General features: G+C 49.7%; 2 protein-coding genes across 8 annotated transcripts; one reads left to right on the plus strand and one right to left on the minus strand.

Moving 5' to 3' along the window:
• Positions 1-40: 40 nt before the first annotated feature.
• Positions 41-19,498, plus strand: AGBL5 (ATP/GTP binding protein like 5). Of its 6 annotated transcripts, none has more exons than XM_030920487.1 (16): positions 41-171; positions 1,829-2,089; positions 2,310-2,481; positions 2,802-2,965; positions 3,530-3,707; positions 3,975-4,153; positions 4,588-5,044; positions 5,533-5,702; positions 6,546-6,681; positions 7,647-7,849; positions 8,434-8,648; positions 16,358-16,510; positions 17,510-17,622; positions 17,924-17,970; positions 18,448-18,581; positions 18,967-19,498. In XM_030920487.1, the coding sequence occupies exons 2-15, from the start codon at positions 1,875-1,877 to the stop codon at positions 18,494-18,496; spliced, it is 2,451 nt and encodes an 816-aa protein (XP_030776347.1). In that variant the 5' UTR covers positions 41-171; positions 1,829-1,874; the 3' UTR covers positions 18,497-18,581; positions 18,967-19,498. The 6 variants fall into 6 exon arrangements, with proteins under 6 accessions (XP_030776347.1, XP_030776349.1, XP_030776346.1 ...); XM_030920486.1 differs by lacking the exon at positions 41-171 and adding an exon at positions 281-410 and having other exon boundaries at positions 18,967-19,496; XM_010371258.2 differs by lacking the exons at positions 41-171; positions 17,924-17,970 and adding an exon at positions 281-410 and having other exon boundaries at positions 18,967-19,496.
• Positions 19,348-20,648, minus strand: OST4 (oligosaccharyltransferase complex subunit 4, non-catalytic). Of its 2 annotated transcripts, none has more exons than XM_010371260.2 (3): positions 20,480-20,609; positions 20,204-20,341; positions 19,348-19,597 (listed from the first exon to the last, which is right to left on the minus strand). In XM_010371260.2, exon 2 carries the CDS (start codon positions 20,338-20,340, stop codon positions 20,227-20,229), a length of 114 nt encoding a protein of 37 aa, XP_010369562.1. In that variant the 5' UTR covers position 20,341; positions 20,480-20,609; the 3' UTR covers positions 19,348-19,597; positions 20,204-20,226. The 2 variants fall into 2 exon arrangements, with proteins under 2 accessions (XP_010369562.1, XP_010369561.1); XM_010371259.2 differs by having other exon boundaries at positions 19,351-19,597; positions 20,487-20,648.
• Positions 20,649-20,694: the final 46 nt, after the last annotated feature.

Below are 20,694 nucleotides of genomic sequence, written 5' to 3' on the forward strand. Positions count from 1 at the left end.
TACGCGATAAGGTGCTTCACACGATGTTTTTATTTCACAGTTGAGTCCCAGTTTCTGCCACTTTATCTTTCCCGCCTCCTGGCAGGCAGGCCGTTAACCGTCTTCCGGAAAGTCGCCGCTAGAACCCTCCGGCCGCGCCTGGCCGCCAGTCCCCAAACGACAGTCGCTCAGGTACCCACTAACGTGCGAGGAACCCTGCGAGCTGACCAATGGTAGCGAGCTTTACTGGGCGGGTCGCCAGCTGCAGCCGCGGCCAATAGGCGAGAGACTTCTTGTTTCCTGGCAGAGCGGGGTCCCGGCACCGCGGCGCTCGGGTGTTTTTGGGGGCCCGGGTGGAGGGCCCGGGTGCTGGGGCCCGAGGTGCGGCCTCGCTAGCGGGAGAGGGAGCGGGATCACCGGCCCGGAGAGAGGTGAGGGGCTCTGCGCGGACTACGGGCCTCGTCAGCCCCGGCCCCGCCAGCCCCGGCCCCGCCCCCTTCTCTCAGCCCCTTCAGCCCGAGCCCCTCGAAGGCCACCCCGCTCCCGCCCCCCTCCCCCGCCCTGGCTTCCGCGGTGCCGACCCCGCGCAGCTCCGTGGCCTCACCTCTGACTCCTAGGCCCTCCCTGCCCAACCCCCTGCCGCGGGAGTCCGTCTCGACCCCTCCCATGCCTCCCAGTCCCACCCTGCCCAGGACAAGCCCGCTCGGTGTGAACGGTTCCCCGTGAGTCGAGGGTGGAGAAGCCAGCCTCCTGCCCCCGAGTGGTACCCTAGCAGCCCACCTCTTTTAGGGGTGCTCAGAACACCCATTACTCATCCACAACTACTAGGGTAGCTTTCGCAGGGTGCAGTGCTTACGGGGCGGAAGGGTTTGGAAACATACCCATGCCCTGGGTGGAATGGAGCTCCTGTCGCTAGGTGAGCCCAGTAGCCTTTGGCTTGGCAGAGGCCACGCTGTTATAATTTTCCTCCATACTAGGAATAAGGTAGGAACAAAAAAGGAAGAACCAGCCCTTACCGGGCTCAGGGGAGCAACACGAGAATGTCCGCTCAGTACTTGAGGACAGAGGCTGGAGAGAGGACTACCCATTTACACTGAGAACCTCCGTTCCTCTCTCTGCTCTGTGCTGGAGAGTGCAGAGCCAGAGATCCAGAACGGCCCATCTCTAAAGGTGGCCATGTATGGTGGTGAGTGTGTCTTGGCTAGGTTTGGGAAATCCGACCTCTCTGATTATATTCTTTTTTTTTTTTTTTTTTTGTCGAGACGGAGTCTTGCTCTGTCGCCTAGGCTGGAGTGCAGTGGCCGGATCTCAGCTCACTGCAAGCTCCGCCTCCCAGGTTTACGCCATTCTCCTGCCTCAGCCTCCCGAGTAGCTGGGACTACAGGCGCCCGCCACCTCGCCCGGCTAGTTTTTTTGTATTTTTTTAGTAGAGACGGGGTTTACTGTGTTAGCCAGGATGGTCTCGATCTCCTGACCTCGTGATCCGCCCGTCTCGGCCTCCCAAAGTGCTGGGATTACAGGCTTGAGCCACCGCGCCCAGCCCTGATTATATTCTCTAATCTTTGGGCTGCAAAGCAGCTGAGAGTTTAGTGTTATTCAACATAGTTAAGCCACTGTGTTTTATTTGGGAACAGCCAAGCTAAAGTAAAATGTGGTCCCTTTAGGTCATTTACAACCCTTAGTGTTGAAGTACAAAGTGCTGCTCTCTCTTGGCCTTTGCTAGAAGACCACTTCCGTATTTTCTAAGATGGAGAGAGCCTTTTGTTTTATAGGGCACTCCCTAAGAATAGCCAGAGATACCCAGAAAACTCTTCCCTTTCCTCTTTAACCTAACCCTGTTTTTCCCCAGCTCTCAGGGCCAGAGAGGGGCAAGAGGATGCTTTCCCAGCCCCACCATGGAGCTGCGCTGTGGGGGATTGCTGTTCAGTTCTCGCTTTGATTCAGGGAATCTAGCCCACGTGGAGAAGGTGAAATCTTTGTCCAGTGATGGGAAAGGGGTAGGAGGTGGGGCGTCAGCCCTGACCAGTGGCATTGCCTCGTCCCCTGACTATGAATTCAATGTGTGGACCCGACCAGACTGTGCTGAAACGGAATTTGAGAATGGGAACAGGTATATGGAACGAAATGGAGGGTGGAAGAAGGTTCCAAACCCATGCTTCAGTTAGCCCTCTGACTTACCTGTTCATAGCAGCATGCTACCTGTCCTCTTCTGACCCGTCCTCCCTCCTTTCTCCTTGCCAAATAGCCCTGTCCCAGTTTGGCTGGCTCCAGCTCTCCCACAGATCTATCTCCAACCCTTCCACATACCTCTCTCTTACTCTGGTCCTCAGGTCATGGTTCTACTTCAGCGTCCGGGGAGGAACACCAGGAAAACTCATCAAGATCAACATTATGAACATGAACAAGCAGAGCAAGCTGTATTCCCAGGGCATGGCCCCCTTTGTGCGCACACTGCCTACCCGGCCACGCTGGGAACGCATTCGAGACCGGCCCACCTTTGAGGTAAGTTCTCCATGAGGAGGAAAGAAAGACTTGGGTGCTAAAAGTAGAGAGGAAAGTAAAGCGTTTTTGTCCTTGATACCAGTATGAGGCAGGTGGGACAACAGGTTTAAGTATCAGCTTTTTCTCCAGTGTTAGCTGGAGTCCAAGATGAGCCCCCGCCTCAGGAAGCCTAGAAGGAGCCACTTTTCATATAGAAAGTGTCAGAGGGAGGGAAGTTGGTAAAGGTGATAAGGGTGTGAGGTCAGTTCCTGGTGGTCCCAGTAGGAGCTCAGTTCTGACAATGGCATGTTGCCCCTCCCTCTTCCTCCTCTGCTCCTCAGATGACAGAGACACAGTTTGTGTTATCCTTTGTTCACCGTTTCCTGGAGGGCCGTGGGGCCACCACCTTCTTCGCCTTCTGCTACCCCTTCTCCTACAGTGACTGCCAGGATTTGCTAAACCAGCTAGACCAGCGCTTTCCGGAGAACCACCCCACCCATAGCAGGTGCCAGCCCCATTCTTACTCCTGCCACACAGTCCTGGATCAGACAGCACCTGCACTACATCTGGAATTTGCCCTTAGAGCTCTGAACCAAACTTTCGTCAGTCTTTTTTCTGTACAGAATGTACAGACAGGACTTTGGGTACCTTTGAAAACTATGTTTCTGTATGACCCTGATCTCAGCATATCAACACCTGCCCTCCACTCTTTCACCTGCCCAGTTCAGACCTCTTAGAAGCCCAACTCCCATCAATTATCCAGAGTTTAGCCAGCACTATGTGACTCAGTACACCTTTTTTATCTGCCCCCACGGAGAACAACTCCAACTACATAAAGTATTCTAGGAAGACACAAACTGGGGAAAAACAAGCTCACCCTGTCCTGTACTATTCATTCTGGCAGTGTAAGCCCACTCAAATCCTTAGCCTCATTTAACATTGTGAGGGACTATAAGGCCCCAAAGGTTAGGTGAAGGACCAGATTTTGCCAATCCTGGGCTGGTGACAAGGCCTACCTCTTACTAGGACTTTAGGGACTTCTCCCGGCTTAATTATTTTTTCCATGTAGCCCCCTGGATACCATCTATTACCATCGGGAGCTCCTTTGCTATTCTCTGGATGGACTTCGTGTAGATCTGCTGACGATCACTTCCTGCCATGGCCTTCGAGAAGATCGAGAGCCCCGTCTAGAGCAGCTATTTCCTGATACCAGCACCCCTCGACCATTCCGTTTCGCAGGCAAGAGAGTGAGTGGAAATAGCATAAAGGCAGTTCTTTGGCCTCTGGCTAGCATCAGGTACTGTTGATGGCTAAAGACTATGTTATCTCTAGGCATCTTGGACACGGCCTCTGCCGGCAGCTTGTGGCAAGGGTGATGGCCCCTGCTCCACTTGCAGACTCAGCCAACTGGAAATCCAGCAGCTATTCCTGCCTCATCCATGACAACCCCCATATACTGTCAAAGTAGAACCATAGTGTAACTGACTTAATGTCTGCTCTCCTCTCTACCTCAGATATTCTTCTTAAGCAGTAGAGTACACCCAGGGGAGACTCCATCTAGCTTTGTCTTCAATGGCTTTCTGGACTTCATCCTCCGACCTGATGATCCCCGGGCCCAAACCCTACGTCGCCTCTTCGTCTTTAAGCTGATTCCCATGTTGAACCCTGATGGTGTGGTTCGGGGACACTACCGGTAAGTGGCTTCCCCAGCCTGTCTGGACTGTTCCCATTCCCCCTCATGCCCTGCATCTCAGTGAAATTCTGTCAGCCTTCTGGCTTCTCCTGTGTTCCCAGTTCTCTTGCACCCTAATAAAGGCAAGCCCATCTCATCCTCCTGAGAAAGCATGAGATCATATCTAGTGGCACTCCCAGAAAGGAACCAAACTAGGATGACTGCAGGCCCATCTGGGTGGAGGCAGCTACCCTGAGGAAGCTCCTTAGGGTTCTATGGGGTAAGGGTGACAGCAGATCAAAGAGAGGCCCTGTCTTCAATTCTTTCTTTCCTAACGCAGCTTCAGTCTCACATTTGATAAGTCAGTCTCCTGTGGTCTCCTTCTCATCTACACTAGTGTCTCCTTCAACTGGCCCAGTCCTCTAGAACCTGCTTCAGTCCTTGTTTTCCTACAGCACAGACTCACGTGGAGTGAATCTGAACCGTCAGTACCTGAAGCCTGATGCCGTCCTGCACCCGGCCATCTATGGGGCCAAAGCTGTGCTTCTCTACCACCATGTGCACTCTCGTCTGAACTCCCAGAGTTCCTCTGAGCACCAGCCCAGTTCCTGTCTCCCTCCTGATGCTCCTGTTTCTGACCTGGAGAAAGCCAACAATCTCCAAAATGAAGCTCAGTGTGGGCACTCAGCTGACATGGATAATGCTGAAGCCTGGAAACAAACAGAGCCAGCAGAACAGAAGCTCAACAGTGTGTGGATTATGCCACAACAGTCTGCAGCGCTTGAAGAGCTAGCCCCTGACACCATCCCCCCCAAAGAGAGTGGCGTTGCTTACTATGTGGACCTGCATGGACATGCTTCCAAAAGGGGCTGCTTCATGTACGGAAACAGCTTTAGTGATGAGAGCACCCAGGTGGGAGTCCTAAGAATGTCATGTGAGTGTGCGAAATGTTGCAGGTTAGGAGATGGGGTTGGGCCATGAACAGAGGGAAGATAGCCTTAGGTAGCCTTCTGGCAGGAAGGCCTGTGTCGACTACCTCTGAAAAAGCTTTGAAGGGCCAAGAAGAGATGGCACAGAGAGCTTACGTCTCAATTTTTACATCATGACCTTTTTTTAAGGGTCAAGCTAACTGCATTATAGTCTTCACTAGAGTCTAGGAATCCAGAGAAGGAAAATTTTGCATGGTTGGAGGGAAGAAGCTAAAAGCTTTAAAAAAAAAGAATTGCTTCCCATCACCAAGAAGTAATGTCAAACTGAGAATTCAAGCAGCACTGATTACTGTTAATGGTTGTGATGGTATCTGCTGTGTATTAAGTCACATGGTCACATACTTGCCATCTCTTCCTTGCCCCTTGTCCCTTCTGTCTTTCCTTCTGAGTTGATTTTTCTTCCCCAAACAGGTGGAAAACATGCTGTATCCAAAGCTCATCTCCTTGAACTCAGCCCACTTCGACTTCCAGGGCTGCAATTTCTCAGAGAAGAATATGTATGCCCGAGACCGTAGAGATGGCCAGTCTAAAGAGGGAAGCGGCCGTGTTGCAATCTACAAAGCCTCAGGGATAATCCACAGGTTGGGTGGAAGCTGAGATATAGTTGATGAAATAGCTTCCCTAAAGAAAACACCTTAGCCTGGTGTGGTGGCGCATGCCTGTAATCCCAGCTACTCAGGAGGTTGAGGCAGGAGAATCGCTTGAACCTAGGAGGCAGAGGTTGTGGCGAGCCGAGATCGCGCCATTGCACTCCAGCCTGGGTAACAAGAGCGAAACTCTGTCTCAAAAAAAAAAAAAAAAAAAAAAAAAAAAAAAGAGGCCGGGCGCGGTGGCTCAAGCCTGTAATCCCAGCACTTTGGGAGGCCAAGACGGGCGGATCACGAGGTCAGCAGATCGAGACCATCCTGGCTAAGAGTGAAACCCCGTCTCTACTAAAAAATACAAAAAAACGAGCCGGGCGAGGTGGCGGGCACCTGTAGTCCCAGCTACTCGGGAGGCTGAGGCAGGAGAATGGCGTAAACCCGGGAGGCGGAGCTTGCAGTGAGCTGAGATCCGGCCACTGCACTCCAGCCCGGGCGACAGAGCGAGACTCCGTCTCAAAAACAAAAAAAAATAAAAAAATAAAAAAAAAAAAGAAAACAACACCCGGTTCAGGGTGTTTGAGAGGGAGGGGACCACCTGAGTCTTCTTAAAAGAGAACCTCACAATTAGCATTATTGTCTTTAGGATTCTATTTTTGGGGGACTCCCTGGGTATATGGTACAGTACCAGGGTCAGCTGCTAGTTGCTGTGGATTATTAGCACTTTCATTTGTGTTCACTTTTTTCCAAGTGATTGCCTCCTTAGATCACATAAGCTGTTCTCTGTGGTTCTGTCCTGATATCTGTTCAGGCGGGACATTGATAAAGGTCTTTATGTCTTAGCTACACACTTGAATGCAACTACAACACTGGACGCTCAGTAAACAGCATCCCTGCTGCCTGCCATGACAATGGGCGTGCCAGCCCCCCTCCCCCGCCGGCTTTCCCCTACAGATACACTGTGGAACTATTTGAGCAGGTATGAATACATGGTGTAAGTGGGAAAAGGGAGAAACCTTATAGCCTGGAAAGGCCTTCGCTCCTAATGCCTGACTCTAAGGTCCTTTCAAGAGATATTCATCACTATGGCCCTCTCACCACTATGGTTATTTTCCTCAGTTAACAGGAACATAACTATGACTATAATAGTATTGAAAGGATGAACAGGCACTGTATCTGACCCCACATCACAGAGAATCCCCTAGCACCTCTGAGTCAGATTCTTTGCCTCTGGGCTTGTCTTTCTCATTCTATTGGGTTTATTAATTCCTGGGCTCAAAAGCACCCTGACTGCAGTGGTCTTGATGACTCCCATTATCCTAATAGAACTGGCCGGGTGCGGTGGCTCATGCCTGTAATCTCACCACTTTGGGAGGCTGAGGCAGGCAGATCACCTGAGGTCAGGAGTTCAAGACCAGCCTAGCCAATATGGTGAAACCCCATCTCTACTAAAAATACAAAAATTAACTGGGCATGGTGGCACATGCCTATAGTCCCAGCTGCTCAGGAGGCTGAGGCAGGAGAATCACTCGAACCCGGAAGGCAGAGATTGCAGTGAGCTGAGATTGCACGCCACTGTACTACAGTCTGGGCGACAGAGCAAGAATCCGTCTCAAAAAAAAAAAAAAAAAATAGAGCAGAAAGAGCTGCAGGTTACAGAAGGGATTCAAACCCCTTTCCTGCTAGGAGAATTCCTTCATGGTGCCAGCCAGAAAGGACACACCCTGCCCCTCATAATGGAAGAGGGCCCCCAAATTGGTGGTAGTTTAGGGAACAGCTCCAAATCCATTTGCAATAAACAGCCTGGGCACAAAGGTTAGGGCATCCAATGAGCAAAGTATAGGTCTGGCCCCCCCTTCCCTTCCACTGTGCTGTGTACCCACCCCAAGGTAGCAGCTTGGATGGGAGGACCAGCATGCTGAGCCAAACTGGACTACCCCACAGGTGGGACGAGCTATGGCCATCGCAGCTCTGGACATGGCGGAATGTAATCCATGGCCCCGAATTGTACTGTCAGAGCACAGCAGCCTTACTAATCTACGGGCCTGGATGCTGAAACATGTACGCAACAGCCGAGGCCTAAGCAGCACTCTGAATGTGGGTGTCGGCAAGAAGAGGGGCCCTCGAACTCCACCCAAAAGTCACAAGTAAGGCCAGCAAAATAGGAGGGGGAAAGGGTAGGACAGTGGGACAGGGCTCTAGAGCTAGGAGTTCCAAGGGATTTATATTTATATTCCTTTTCCATCCTCCTTAAAGTGCCAAATGGCAAATATTTTCAGGGTAAATTAAAATTAGTAAGATTAGTTTATTTTTTGAGAATGGGATCCTTTTCCCTTTTACTCTGAGCTACATACCTCTAAGAGTATCAGGCTAGGGATTCACTGCTGCAGAGCCCTGCACAGAATCAAATATAATTGCAGTGGGGCAGGCCTCAGCTTCCAACGGTTGTGAATGACTGACTGAAGGGAGTTCAAGGGTCAGTGCCAAGGCAGTAGGGGGAAAATTCATTGGGAGATAAAGCTGCTCAGGGATGGCTGTTATGACATTTTGAGATTAGCTGGTATTCCCTAGATACTTCATCCACAGACATGAATTCCCCACTTCTCCCTTGGAATGGGTCCCTGTACCTTTTTACCCCAGAGTTGAAGCTTTACTGAGCAGCAGATCCTAGGGAAAGCCTTAGGACACAACCTTCCTGGCCCAGGTTTAACTGGCATCTGCTTCTTTGCAGTGGGTTGCCTGTTTCCTGCTCCGAAAACACCTTGAGCCGGGCACGAAGTTTTAGCACTGGCACAAGTGCTGGTGGTAGCAGCAGCAGCCAACAAAATTCTCCACAGATGAAGAATTCCCCCAGCTTTCCTTTTCATGGCAGTCGGCCTGCAGGGCTGCCAGGCCTGGGCTCTAGTACCCAAAAGGTCACCCACCGGGTGCTGGGCCCCGTCAGAGGTAAGCCAGTCTGGGAGCCCCTGCAACATGTGTTTGGTTGTCTGGGGCACTGCTGGGGGAAGTAAGAGCTTGAAGATATACTCTTGGCCCAGGACCAAGGGGTGAATCAATAAAATTAGTTTGTAGCAGAACCTGTGGCCTCTCCTACGACCTTGGTGTTCCCTGCGGCATGATTCCAGAGTGGTATTGTGTGTGGCCAGAGGGGGAAGTCTGGGTATCTGGGCTTTAGTGCATGCTAGGAGCCAGGGAAGTTTCCAAGGATGAAACACTAGCTGAAGCAGTGCCAAACAGGACATGGAACCTCCATGTCAAGGATAATGTCAGTCTGTCTTCATGGGGGCAGTTAAGGGAATGTCCTGAGAATCCAAATTGCAGCACTACAGAATGATGGGGAATCTTATCTGTGGTCTTTATGGGCTAAAATTGTTCCTGGCTTCAGAGCTCACTAAGAAAGTGGTATCAGGCCGGGCACAGTGGCGGCTCATGCTTGTAATCCCAGCACTATGGAAGGGTGAGGCAGTCAGATCACTTGAGGCCAGGAGTTCAAGAACAGCCTGGCCAACATGGCGAAACCCCGTCTCTATTAAAAATACAAAAATTAGCCAGGCATGGTGGTGCACACCTGTAATCCCAGTTACTCAGGTAACTGAGGCAGAAGAATCGTTTGAACCCAGGAGGCGGAGGTTGCAGTGAGCCAAGATCGTACCACTGCACTCCAGCCTGGGCAACAGAGCAAGACTCTGCCTCAAATAAAGAAAAGAAAGTGATATCAGAAGGATTCTAACTCTTCCAAAGAAAAATGGAACAACTGCAGACAATTTCTTTTCTAGGTATAAAATGCAGCAGTCTAGCTCTTTCCAGCAGTGAGCACAGCTACTTAACTGTCCATTAGTACCCCCCGGGTTTTGCCTAATGAAACCCTGCCTGATAAGATTCTGGGTCAAAATTATATACCAGAACAGATGGGCCTTTAGGGAAAAAGAGGAAATTAACGGGAGTAACCTGGATTGCAAAGGGGAAGAGACTGTTGTAGTGCCACTTCTGGAAACCACAAATCAATATTGTACTGGCCTCTGCACTACAGAAATCTTGCCCAGAGTATGCAGGCTTGTCAGCTGGGGCTAAGTCTTGCAGCATATTCATCCTTGTTAGCTTTTCCCAGCTTGCACCCTAGCTATTGGTACAGACCAGACATGTGCTGTGTCAGTGGCTGTGTAAATCTGACTGCTAGTGAGAGAAGCCATGGAGGAGAGGGTGATGGTCCTTACCAGCTGTGACCATTGAGATATTCTATCCCTGACAGGCAACTTGATTATCTGCTTGTATTCCAAGCCCCATTGTTTGAGAGTCTATCTTCATCAGGAAAGGACACTTGTGCACTGTGTTTGAAAAATAAAGTAATAATAATGCCTTATATTTACATAGCATTTAACAGTGAACAAGATAATACCACATATATAAATTTCATTTAATCCTCACAAGGACCCTATGGGATGGATGGTGTTTCCATTTTTCCAACAAGGAAACTGAGGCTATTTAAGAATGGTTTCTCCAAGATTGCACAGCTATTCCAACTTGTATCTTCTCATACTCCAGTATGCCTAGTTTCCCATGGTAAATCTACATAAAGTTCTTCTTCTATTTCCTTTCTTTTTTTGAGACAGAGTTTCGCCTTTTCACAAAGGTTGGAGTGAAGTGGTACAATCTCAGCTCACTGCAACCTTCCACCCACTGGGTTCAAGCGATTCTCCTGCCTCAGCCTCCTGAGTAGCTGGGATTACAGGCACCCGCCACCACGCCCAGCTAATTTTTGTATTTTTGGTAGAGATGGGGTTTCGCCATGTTGGCCAGGTTGGTCCTGAACTCTTTACCTCAGGTGATCCACCAACCTCAGCCTTCCAAAGTGCTAGGATTACAGGCATGAGCCACTGCAGCCAACCTCTTTCTTTTTTGGTCAGCCTCTTTTAGCTCTTAACTCATAGTTCCTGGGAATTCCTTCATCAGCATCCTAAGTTCTTCTTTCCTCACTACAAAGGGAAATAGTAAAGAGCCTTTTCTAGGTTGTCACTGGAATATTCTAGGCCCCTCTTTTTTTTTTTTATTTGAGACACTTTCGCTCTGTTACCCAGGTTGGAGTACAGTGGTGCAATCTCAGCTCACTGCAACCTCTGCCTCCTGGGTTCAAGCGATTCTCCTGCCTCAGCCTCCCAAGTAGCTGGGATTACAGGTACCCACCACCACGCCCAACTAATTTTTTGTATTTTTAGTAGAGATGGGGTTCACCATGTTCGCCAGGCTGGTCTCGAACGCCTGACCTCAGGCAATCCACCGCCTCAGCCTCCCAAAGTGCTGGGACTACAGGCATGAACCACTGTGCCCTCTAGGCTTTTTTTTGAGATGGAGTTTCGCTCTTGTTACACAGGCTGGAGTGCAATGGCGCGATCTCGGCTCACCACAACCTCCGCCTCCCAGGTTCAAGTGATTCTCTTGCCTCAGCCTCCTGAGTAGCTGGGATTACAGGGATGCGCCTTGATGCCCGGCTAATTTTTTTTGTATTTTTAGTAGAGACAGGGTTTCTCCATGTTGGTCAGGCTGGTGATCCACCCGCCTCGGCCTCCCAAAGTGCTGGGATTACAGACGTGAGCCACTGCGCCTGGCTAGGCACGTTTTAATCACTATTTTATTGACATCCTCCCTGCCCCACTTCCAATGCACAACATTGCATTGAGCTCCTTGAGGCGAAGGACATGTATTCTATTTCTCTGTTACTTCCCCTACCAATAGAAAATATGCACAGTCAGTACCAAGTAATTCCTGGTTGATTGACTTGAAACTTAATAGGGGAAACAGGACAGTAAATACAACATGAGAGCGCACACACACTGTAAACATCCTGGGGGTCTGGGGAACTACTGTGGTAGATAAACACAAGAGTAATTAACCAAATAATGTTCAGTTAAGAAATAATTTGAAAAATAGGTAGCCAATAGTTTGACATAAACATTCCCAAAGTGAGAAATGACAGCCAGGAGCAGGAACAGAGCTGGTGGGTGGAGAGGACAAAAAGCATGTATACCTAGGTGGATATGCAAAAGGCCAAGCCCATCACCAAGGAGATTAGGTGAAGAGAGAATTAGCTGAAATGTCTTGAGAACAAGGATTATGAGCTTAACTGAGACAATGGCAACAAGTGTGTGTCTATGAATGGGAATAAACCTGAGACTGTGTAAGACACTGTCTATGAACTGTACATATTGGACAGGAAACGGGAGGTGAGATGACCAGAGCCAGTACCAGCGTCTGGAAAGGAGAGATAAGTATTAGAAAGAGAAGTGGCAGGATTCAGTGGTAGAAGACAGAGGAATTAAGAGGGCTTTAAGGCTACTTTTCCCACTGCGAACAAAAGCTTCAGGAAGTGTCTCCTAACACATGAACTTATGCCCTTAGCACCTAGTCCTGTGCCTGGCACTTAGCGATCAGCAAGTATTTGTTGAATGAATAAAAAGCAAGAAGTTGGGAACCAAATGAATGCTTGTCTCACCTTTCTACCCCTCAGAGGACATAAATCAGGTCTGTGATTGTCCCAGGGATTCACTGAGATCTGGAGTGCTACATGAAAGGACAGTTCCAAAGATGTTCAGGGAGGATGACACACAGGGTCTTGGCACAAGTCAAATAACTGCTGCTGTAAATGGTGAGACCTTAGAACACCCATTCTAACTAATTCAAGGGGAGGTCAGTCTCTCCTCAGACCTCTCAGACCTTTGCCCAGTACTATCCTACCACCCCCAAAATGGAACATCTGGCTGGTTACCATAAGATACCATTTCATAACCCCTGGAAGCAGAGCTGATGACGTCACTCTTGCACTCTTGCTCTTTCTTTCTCGCTTGCTTTTACCCTTTCCTGGGGTAGGGTGAAGGTTTGTCCCTTAATATGGTTTCAACATGCCTCTGTGTGTAGATGTTTCTCAAATTACCTAAACTATTTCCTCTATCAAGTTCATGATTGCTGCCTACTGTACACTGTCAAGTGGACATCATCCTGACATCCATTTTAATCACAGAATTACTTGGATTTGGGCCCTAGACTATCTCTGTCATTGGTGGTAGCTAATGTTTTAGGTTATTTGACTATGGCCACACAAGTCTCGATTTCTGTTATCCTATTGGCAACCTGTGCCAACTCTCACTAGCCCCCTAACATCTGGTTGTTTCTGATTCTTTTTTTGAGACAGTCTCACTCAGTCACCCAGGCTGGAGTGCAGTGGCGTGATCACAGCTCACTCCAACCTTTGTATCCCTGGCTCAAGTGATCCTCCAGCCTCAGCCTCAGCCTCCCTAGTAGCTGGGCCTACAGGTGCACACCACCACACCTAATTTTTTTTTTTTTTTTTTAAGTAGAGACGGGGCTTCGCCAAGTTGCCCAGGCCAATCTCAAGCTCCCAGACTCAAGTGATCCACCCGCCTCAGCCTCCCAAGGCACATGAGCAACTGTGCCTGGCGTTTTTGACTCTTCACCACCGTCTTAACCTATAATTGGTACCCAGCATATCTCCTCATAGTAGCTTCCATCCTGAGATCTCTCCCTTTCTTCTTTATTCATACAAGTAGGTTTTTTTTCCATTCAGACTTTTTTTTTTTACCATTTTGTTTTGGAATCTTTTTTTTTTTTTGAGACACAGTCTCACTCTGTCTCCCAGGCTAGAGTGCAGTGGCCCATCTCAGCTGACTGCAATCTCCGCCTCCCGAGTTCAGGTGATTCTCCTGCTTCAGCCTCTGGAGTAGCTGGGATTACAGGTGCCCACCACCACGCCTGGCTAATTTTTTGTATTTTTAGTAGAAACGGGGTTTCTCCACATTGGTGAGGCAGGTCTTGAACTCCCGACGTCAGGTGATCCGCCTGCCTCGGCCTCCCAAAGTGCTGGGATTGCAGGTGTGAGCCACCATGCCTGACCTGGCTTGGACCTTTCAAAAGTATTCTTGTCACTGCCTGCTAATTCCCAGTGTGGCTGGGAAGATGAAGTTACTGTCACTTCTTAAGTTGCAGGATTTTCATATCCAACACGTTTATTAACAGTCAGTTGGCATGCTGGCACCTCTGGTGAATTCAGTTCTATGAAAAGTTAATAGTCCATCGGTTTGAGAGCATTTGGCACCTGCTGTTCCTCTGTGATGAGGAAGGACATGCCAAAGCTGCAAGCCTCCCCACCCCATCCATTTACCATCTGCCCCCGCTTGGCCCCACCATTCAGAACTTGTAGTAGTTTAACTCTCTAGACATGAGTGGACCAGAGACAGCTGCCCCAAAGGATATAACTGTATGCTTTAGACTCCCAAAGATGATTGATCCAGCTCATGGTATATAGTGGGTGTCTGCTGTTCAGGTAAACAAAACATTGATAAAGGTCTCTGGTTTTTCAGGCAGTATTTTACAGGCACTGTGATATATAGTGTTAGAGGCAACAAAGTCCCTACTCCCAAGAAACTCAAGTTCCAGTTAGAAAAAATACTAGCTTCTATTTCTTGAGTCCTCTGTGCCTGTAAGTACTTTACACATACTAACTTAATTAAACAGAAACCATAAACTACTAGCCACACAAACAAAGAATGAAGATAATGAGGAGAGAACAATTAATGCTGCCTGTAATGGTCAAGTAAGCTTCAGAGAGGTAACATTTGAGATGGTACATGAAAGATGGTCACGATTTCATTAGAAAAGTTAACAGTTCCAGAGGAACCACACCCAACTAATAGCCATAGGGTCTATAGCAGAGGGTATGAAGAATCAAATCAGCATCCTACTAAGGATGTGTACACTGGAACTACAGTGGGCAAGGCTTTGAATGTGTAGTATTCAAAAGTTTAGACTTCATCCTTTAGAAGAGCTTCAAGCCCAGTGCAATGCCTCACACCTGTAATCCCAGCACTTTGGGAACTGAGGGAGGAGGATCGCTTGAGCCCAAGAGTTCCAGACCAGCCTGGGTAACATGGTGAGACTCCATCTCCACAAAAAATTTAAAAATTAGCTGGGCTTGGTGGCATGCGCCTGTTGTCCCAGCTACTTGGGATGTAGGTGGTCAAGTTTGCAGTGAGCAATGTTCATGCTACTGCACTACAGCCTAGGTGACGGAGTGAGACCCTGTCTCCAAAAGAAAAGAGAAGTCAGGTGAATGCAGAGATAGAATTGTAGGATTTGATTACACAAATGCAAATCTGAGGAGTAGGAAGATGAAACAAGTTTCTAGCTGTTGGGTTTTGCATGAAGACAGGGAGAATGAAAGAAAGGGAGAGAATGAGTTTTGTTTTGTCAAGGGGACTTTCTTTTTTTTTTTTTTTTTTTGAGACAGAGTCTCGCTCTGTCGCCCAGGCTGGAGTGCAGTGGCCGGACCTCAGCTCACTGCAAGCTCCGCCTCCCGGGTTTACGCCATTCTCCTGCCTCAGCCTCCCGAGTAGCTGGGACTACAGGCGCCCGCCACCTCACCCGGCTAGTTTTTTGTATTTTTTTTAGTAGAGACGGGGTTTCACAGAGTTAGCCAGGATGGTCTCGATCTGCTGACCTCGTGATCCGCCCGTCTCGGCCTCCCAAAGTGCTGGGATTACAGGCTTGAGCCACCGTGCCCGGCCGTCAAGGGGACTTTCTTAGGAAGAAATTTCCAGTGGACAATTAGAGCTGGATTTCAGGAGAAAAGGGCTAGAGACTAACTTGGGAGTTTAACAGTAAGTAGAGCAAGAGAGGCTCAAGGACAGAATGATGGGGGAAGACTTGACATTTAAGGGGCAGGAAGAACAGCTGGAAGAGAAGCAATTAGTGGTAAGAGGGGAACCAAGGAAATCTGTGTTAGCCAAGCTCACTAACTTCTTTGCCAAAAGAATGAACTGGGCCAGGTGCGGTGGCTCATACCTGTAATCCCAATACTTTGGGAGGCCAAGGTGGGTGGATCTCTTGAGCCTAAGAGTTCAAGACCAGCCTGGGCAACATGGCAAAACCCCGTCTCTACTAAAAATACAAAAATTAGGCTGGGTGTGGTGGCTCACACCTGTAATCCCAGAACTGTGGGAGGCCAAGGCGGGCGGATCACAAGGTCAGGGGTTCGAGACCAGCCTGACCAACATGGTGAAACCCCGTCTCTACTAAAAATACAAAAATTAGCCAGCCATGGTGGCACGAGCCTATAATCCCAGCTACTCAGGAGGCTGAGGCAGGAGAATCGCTTGAACCCAGGAGGAGGTTGCAGTGAGCCAAGATCGTACCACTGCACTCCAACCTGGGCGACAGAGCAAGACTCCATCTCAAAAACAAAACAAAAAAACAAAAATTAGCTGAGCATGGTGGTGTGCACCTATAGTGCCAGCTACTCAGGAGGCTAGGTAGGAGGATCACCTGAGCCTGGGAGGTTGAGGCTGCAGTGAGCCATAATCGTGCCATTGTGCACTTCTTCAGCCTGGGTGACAGAGTGGAAACCTTTTATCAAACAACAACAACAACAAACTGGCAGGATGAAGGCTGGTGGAGAATGGATAACTGTAATAAACAGTAGATCTTTCTACCCATCTTATATTAATAGTTACTTCAGGAGATGGATGCGGGTCTGATGACAAGCTTGAAAAACGGCATCTTTTGACCAGGGAAGCCAGCAAGTCAGTGAAGGCTGCCTCATAGTGCCCCACTTATTTGCCCTTTTATCTGCTTGTATCTCTTCCACTCAGAGCCCCGAAGCCAGGACAGGAGATGGCGGCAGCAGCCACTGACCCATCGTCCTGCAGGCAGCCTTGCTCCATCCCCAGCTCCTACTAGTTCTGGCCCAGCCTCCTCACACAAGCTGGGCTCCTGTCTACTGCCCGATTCACTCAACATACCAGGTCTGTACCCGCTGCCACTGAAATCTGGGTTTGCCAGCCTCCTCCATGGCCAGCCCAGGTTCTTTAAGCCTAGTTGGGAGACCAGGGGCATCAGTTATCCTCTTGGTATCCTAAACCTCTAACACTGGTGCCTTTGTATAGGAAGCTGGAATTGATTAATGTCTTTGTGTAATAAAACAATAGTTAACATTTATTGAACATTTACTATGTGCCAGGCACTGCTCTACACATTTAATCTCATTTAATCCTCATTTTTACAGTTGAGGAACCTGAGGACTTTTTGTCTACCTGCAAAGTGCTACTTATGCAAATTCCCTGACTCCAGGAGCTGGGCAACATTAGACAAAACAGGAGAATGAAAAAAGCATGACAGGTCTTTCTCCTGTCAACACTGCTAAATGTTGTGTGTAGCCGTATCATTCACACAAAACTTAAGCCATCTCTTCTCCTTTAAATTACAGACCCAGCTATATAAAGAAATGGATGGGAATGATTTTAAGATTGTAGTCCAACATGTTCTACCTCACTCAAAGACCCCTACTCCCAACCTGTTTACTCTCCTCAGTGGGTAGCACTGAACCCCCCAGTCCTGGGTAGAGCTGACTTGATCCTCAAATGCTAAACATATTATTGGGGTAGGCCCTGCAGCCTATAAATTGACACAGGATTTAAGCTTGGGTGCATTCCGATTCTAGCCTGGAGTTGCTGCTCCACCCCTTGGACCAGACTAGAGCCTCAACCAGGGGTGAGTTTGCTGCCCAGGCAACATCTGGAGACATTTTTGGTTATTACACTGAGGGGGGAGATGAGGAAACAGCATATATTGTTTAGAGGCTAAGAATGCTACTAAACATCCTACAATGCACAAGAGTACTCCCCACGATAAAGAATTATTCCACCCAAAATGTCAATGTGCCAAGGTTGAGAAACCCTGATCCTTTGGAAGTTACCTCCTCTTCTCTGTGACTCCTACCCTGATCAGTTTCCTCTGTTCCCTAGGGAGCGGCTGCTCACTCTTGTTCTCCGGGGACAAACCAGAGGCTGTCATGGTAATCGAGAAAGGTCTGCTAGGGACTGGAGCTCGGATGCCCTACATCAAGACTCGATTGCAGGTAATATTTTTGGGTCTTCAGCACAACTACTCTGGCAGAACCCAGCAAGGCACTGTTCCTCTGGGTAGTGGGAGGGAAAATGCTCAGCACTGCTTTACTGCCTCTACGCTTGGCCACATCAGAGAGCTTCTCTGGTGCCTGAGTGCCTGTCTATCCAGTCCCCCTCCTGCCCTCCACCATCCCCAACAGCCAGGTCATTTGCTTGCTTTCAACCTGTCCCTGCCAGATATACCCCAACTTCAGCCTGCTAGCTTTGGCTTTCCCTGCCCCTGCCCTTAGCTTCTCCTCTCTTTCTGCCCAGACCTGCCCGAGGAGAGTTTCCGCCAGGAGGGGTCCCGGATTCCCCAGGTAACACATTTGGTTGCTGCTGCTAGGAACAGCCCTGCCACCAACTCCGATTCAGTCCAGATCCCCATGCTAGGTAAAGTTGAGTATAGGCAGAAGCTGACCGGATGGGTGAAGCGTACACTGCTCTGGCAGGGGCTGAGGCATAGAGGGCTCTGAGAGAGGTCTACCAACCCTCACTATCTTTCTACACAGTGTTTCTCTACTCACCCAGACCTTAGTCATGGTGTAGCCATGGCGGTTAAATGCTGGATCTGTTTGCCACCCCTAGTTATAGACTTGGAGTGCACAGTCATGGACTGAATCCAGGACTTCTCTGGCTATTATAGTGCCTCACCCTCTCAGCTAGAATTCAATGTCCCAGTACCTCTACTGATCCCTATACTACAACACTCTAATGCATGGAAACTCTAGAAGCAAACTAAAAGCAAAAAACTCATGGAAGAATCCAGCCTCTTAGCACAAACCCTGTCCACACAGGCTAGGCCCAGGTTGGGCCGGGGCTCACCGCCGACTCGCAGAGGGATGAAAGGCTCTTCAGGCCCCACATCCCCTACCCCCCGGACCAGGGAGAGCAGTGAGCTGTAGCCGGGACCCTGCTCTGCTAAACCAGGGTGAGCACTTGGGTCCAGTCCCTCACCCCACCCCTCACTTCTGTCCCCTCATTCCCATTTCTGTCATTCAGAATAATTTTCTGCCTTCCCTACTCCTTTTGAGCACTAAGACTAAATGTACTTTCATTAAGAATCTAGTCCCTGATTTTCTTTTCCCCCACCATGGCCACAGTCTTCAATCCAAAGGAAAAGAAAACAACTTTTAGTTAGGGCCTAAGGCCTAGGAGCTGGCTGGTTCCAGCAAGAGACCACTGCAGTAACCAACTTGCCCATCCTTACCCATCTTCATCTGGATCCACTTGTTTCACTTTCCAGCCCCTGGTTAGCAGAATAGTAGAGAAGCAGAGTTTTCATAGCCCTGATTCCTCTCTCTTCTCTGTTGCAGGCTGCCTCAGGCCAGGCCCCCACGGCCCCGCTCTGCCCCTGCCTTTTCTCCTATATCCTGTAGTCTGTCTGACTCCCCATCCTGGAATTGTTACAGCGGGGGTCCCTTGGGCCAACCTGAGGTTTGTTTTGTCCCTAAATCTCCCCCACTCACTATTTCTCCCCGGGTCTGATAATGCCTTTATGTTGAAGCCCAAGATATAGTCCCAAGATGGGGTAACACGTGGGAAATATGCTAGTTCCCCTCCAGGCCGCTGATTCCATGTGACAGCCGTTAAGTCCTTGGAATGCCAGCCACGCTGTCCAAAGCATTAAAGAGCAGCACCTTGAGACAGAACAAAACAGGGACCTGCGACCCCTTCCTTCCCTCCACAGCACAAGATTTGGGGACCACAAAAAAAAATCTATATTTTTATATTGGGGGGAGGGAGTAGAAAAGCAAGCCCCTATGCTGGGCCCTATTCAGTGGCAGCTTCTTGTTCCATAGGATTAAGGAAGACTTTGAGGAAATAAAAGTTGTTTGGAAAAATCCAGGTGTAGTTGCTTTGTATGTTGTGATGGGTAGAAGGGATGAAGTGAAGTGTGAAGGCCCCTCATACCCTCCATCTTGCCTCAGACTATGTCCTGGAACCCTAGAAAAGAGGGGGAAAGACCTGAGGTAAGGAAAATGCTGCAGCTTTCCCCCGGGGAATCCTTCAGGAAGTAACGTCTATCCATATTCCCTTTATACTTGTGACCCACACTTAAGGCTGGCTCCAAAGCCCCCCTCTTCCTTCTCTATAGCTTGGGTCCGCAGCCAACCCCTGGCCTCAGAACATGGAAACAGAATTCTACATCTGTCACCCCCTCACCAAAAACATTCTGCCCAAATAAGTTCTAAACAACCTGGGGAAAGTGGGAGCTATTTAAGAGCCCAAATCCTTATACTTGGATGGTACCCTCGGTACCTTCGTTCCTACCGGTGTCAGTGCCTCCTTACAACTATACTCCCAACTTGGGCATCTACCTATTTAGGACAAGATGGGGACTGTTAGGGTTAGGAAACCCACTCCCATTCTAGCAGGGAACAGTTTACGGGGAGGGGACAGCGCGCTCTCTGTGCAGATAAAGGGGACCAGTTCTGGACTGTATCAGGCTTGGCCCGACACTTTCTGATTGGAAGTTTCGAACCCTGCTACCCCTGGCGCGGCCTCGCCACTCAGCTCTGGGGGCTGGGCGCTACAGCCCCGGGCCGTTACCTGGGGCGGAGAAAGCGCCACTTTCATTCCTGCTTCTTGGGATTGTTGACGGCCACGTAGTGATAGAGAACAACAAGCAAGAAGAGCGACACGCCCAGCATGTTGGCGAAGATGGCGAGCTGCACGTCCGTGATCATCCTGCGGAGGAGAGAGGGGCTGAGCCGCGCGGGCTGGCGCACTCCTCGCCCTCGCAAGGACCCGTCCTTGCCCCACGGGCCGGCCACGGCCACGGCTACGGCCACGGCGGGACTGGCCCGTGGGACGGCGCCTGCGTACCTCTCACCTGACCAGTCCGGCTCGGCTCCGACGCCGCCAGCGAACAAGCCCGAGGTAGGAGACCTGGACCGGAACTTCGTAGCGCCAGCACAGGCCCGAACCAGCCGCTTCCGGCGGGGGGCGCGGTCGGGACGGCCTCTCTAGCCCCACCGTCTCGTTGGCTCCGCGCGGCGCCCTACGGCCGAGACTGGGGCGGGGCCACGGGCGCGGCTGCG

Source organism: Rhinopithecus roxellana, chromosome 17, assembly GCF_007565055.1.
Source record: "Rhinopithecus roxellana isolate Shanxi Qingling chromosome 17, ASM756505v1, whole genome shotgun sequence".
In the NCBI taxonomy this organism is placed as follows: domain Eukaryota; kingdom Metazoa; phylum Chordata; class Mammalia; order Primates; family Cercopithecidae; genus Rhinopithecus; species Rhinopithecus roxellana.

Bases quoted from the DNA above. Each gene is read 5' to 3' on its own strand.
- AGBL5 (XM_030920485.1), top strand. From the start codon at position 1,875: ATGGAGCTGCGCTGTGGGGGATTGCTGTTCAGTTCTCGCTTTGATTCA. The intron at 5,703-6,545 runs GTTGGGTGGAAG...TTTATGTCTTAG, and splicing joins GCCTCAGGGATAATCCACAG to CTACACACTTGAATGCAACT. The intron at 6,682-7,646 runs GTATGAATACAT...ACTACCCCACAG, and splicing joins CTGTGGAACTATTTGAGCAG to GTGGGACGAGCTATGGCCAT.
- OST4 (XM_010371260.2), bottom strand. From the start codon at position 20,340: ATGATCACGGACGTGCAGCTCGCCATCTTCGCCAACATGCTGGGCGTG.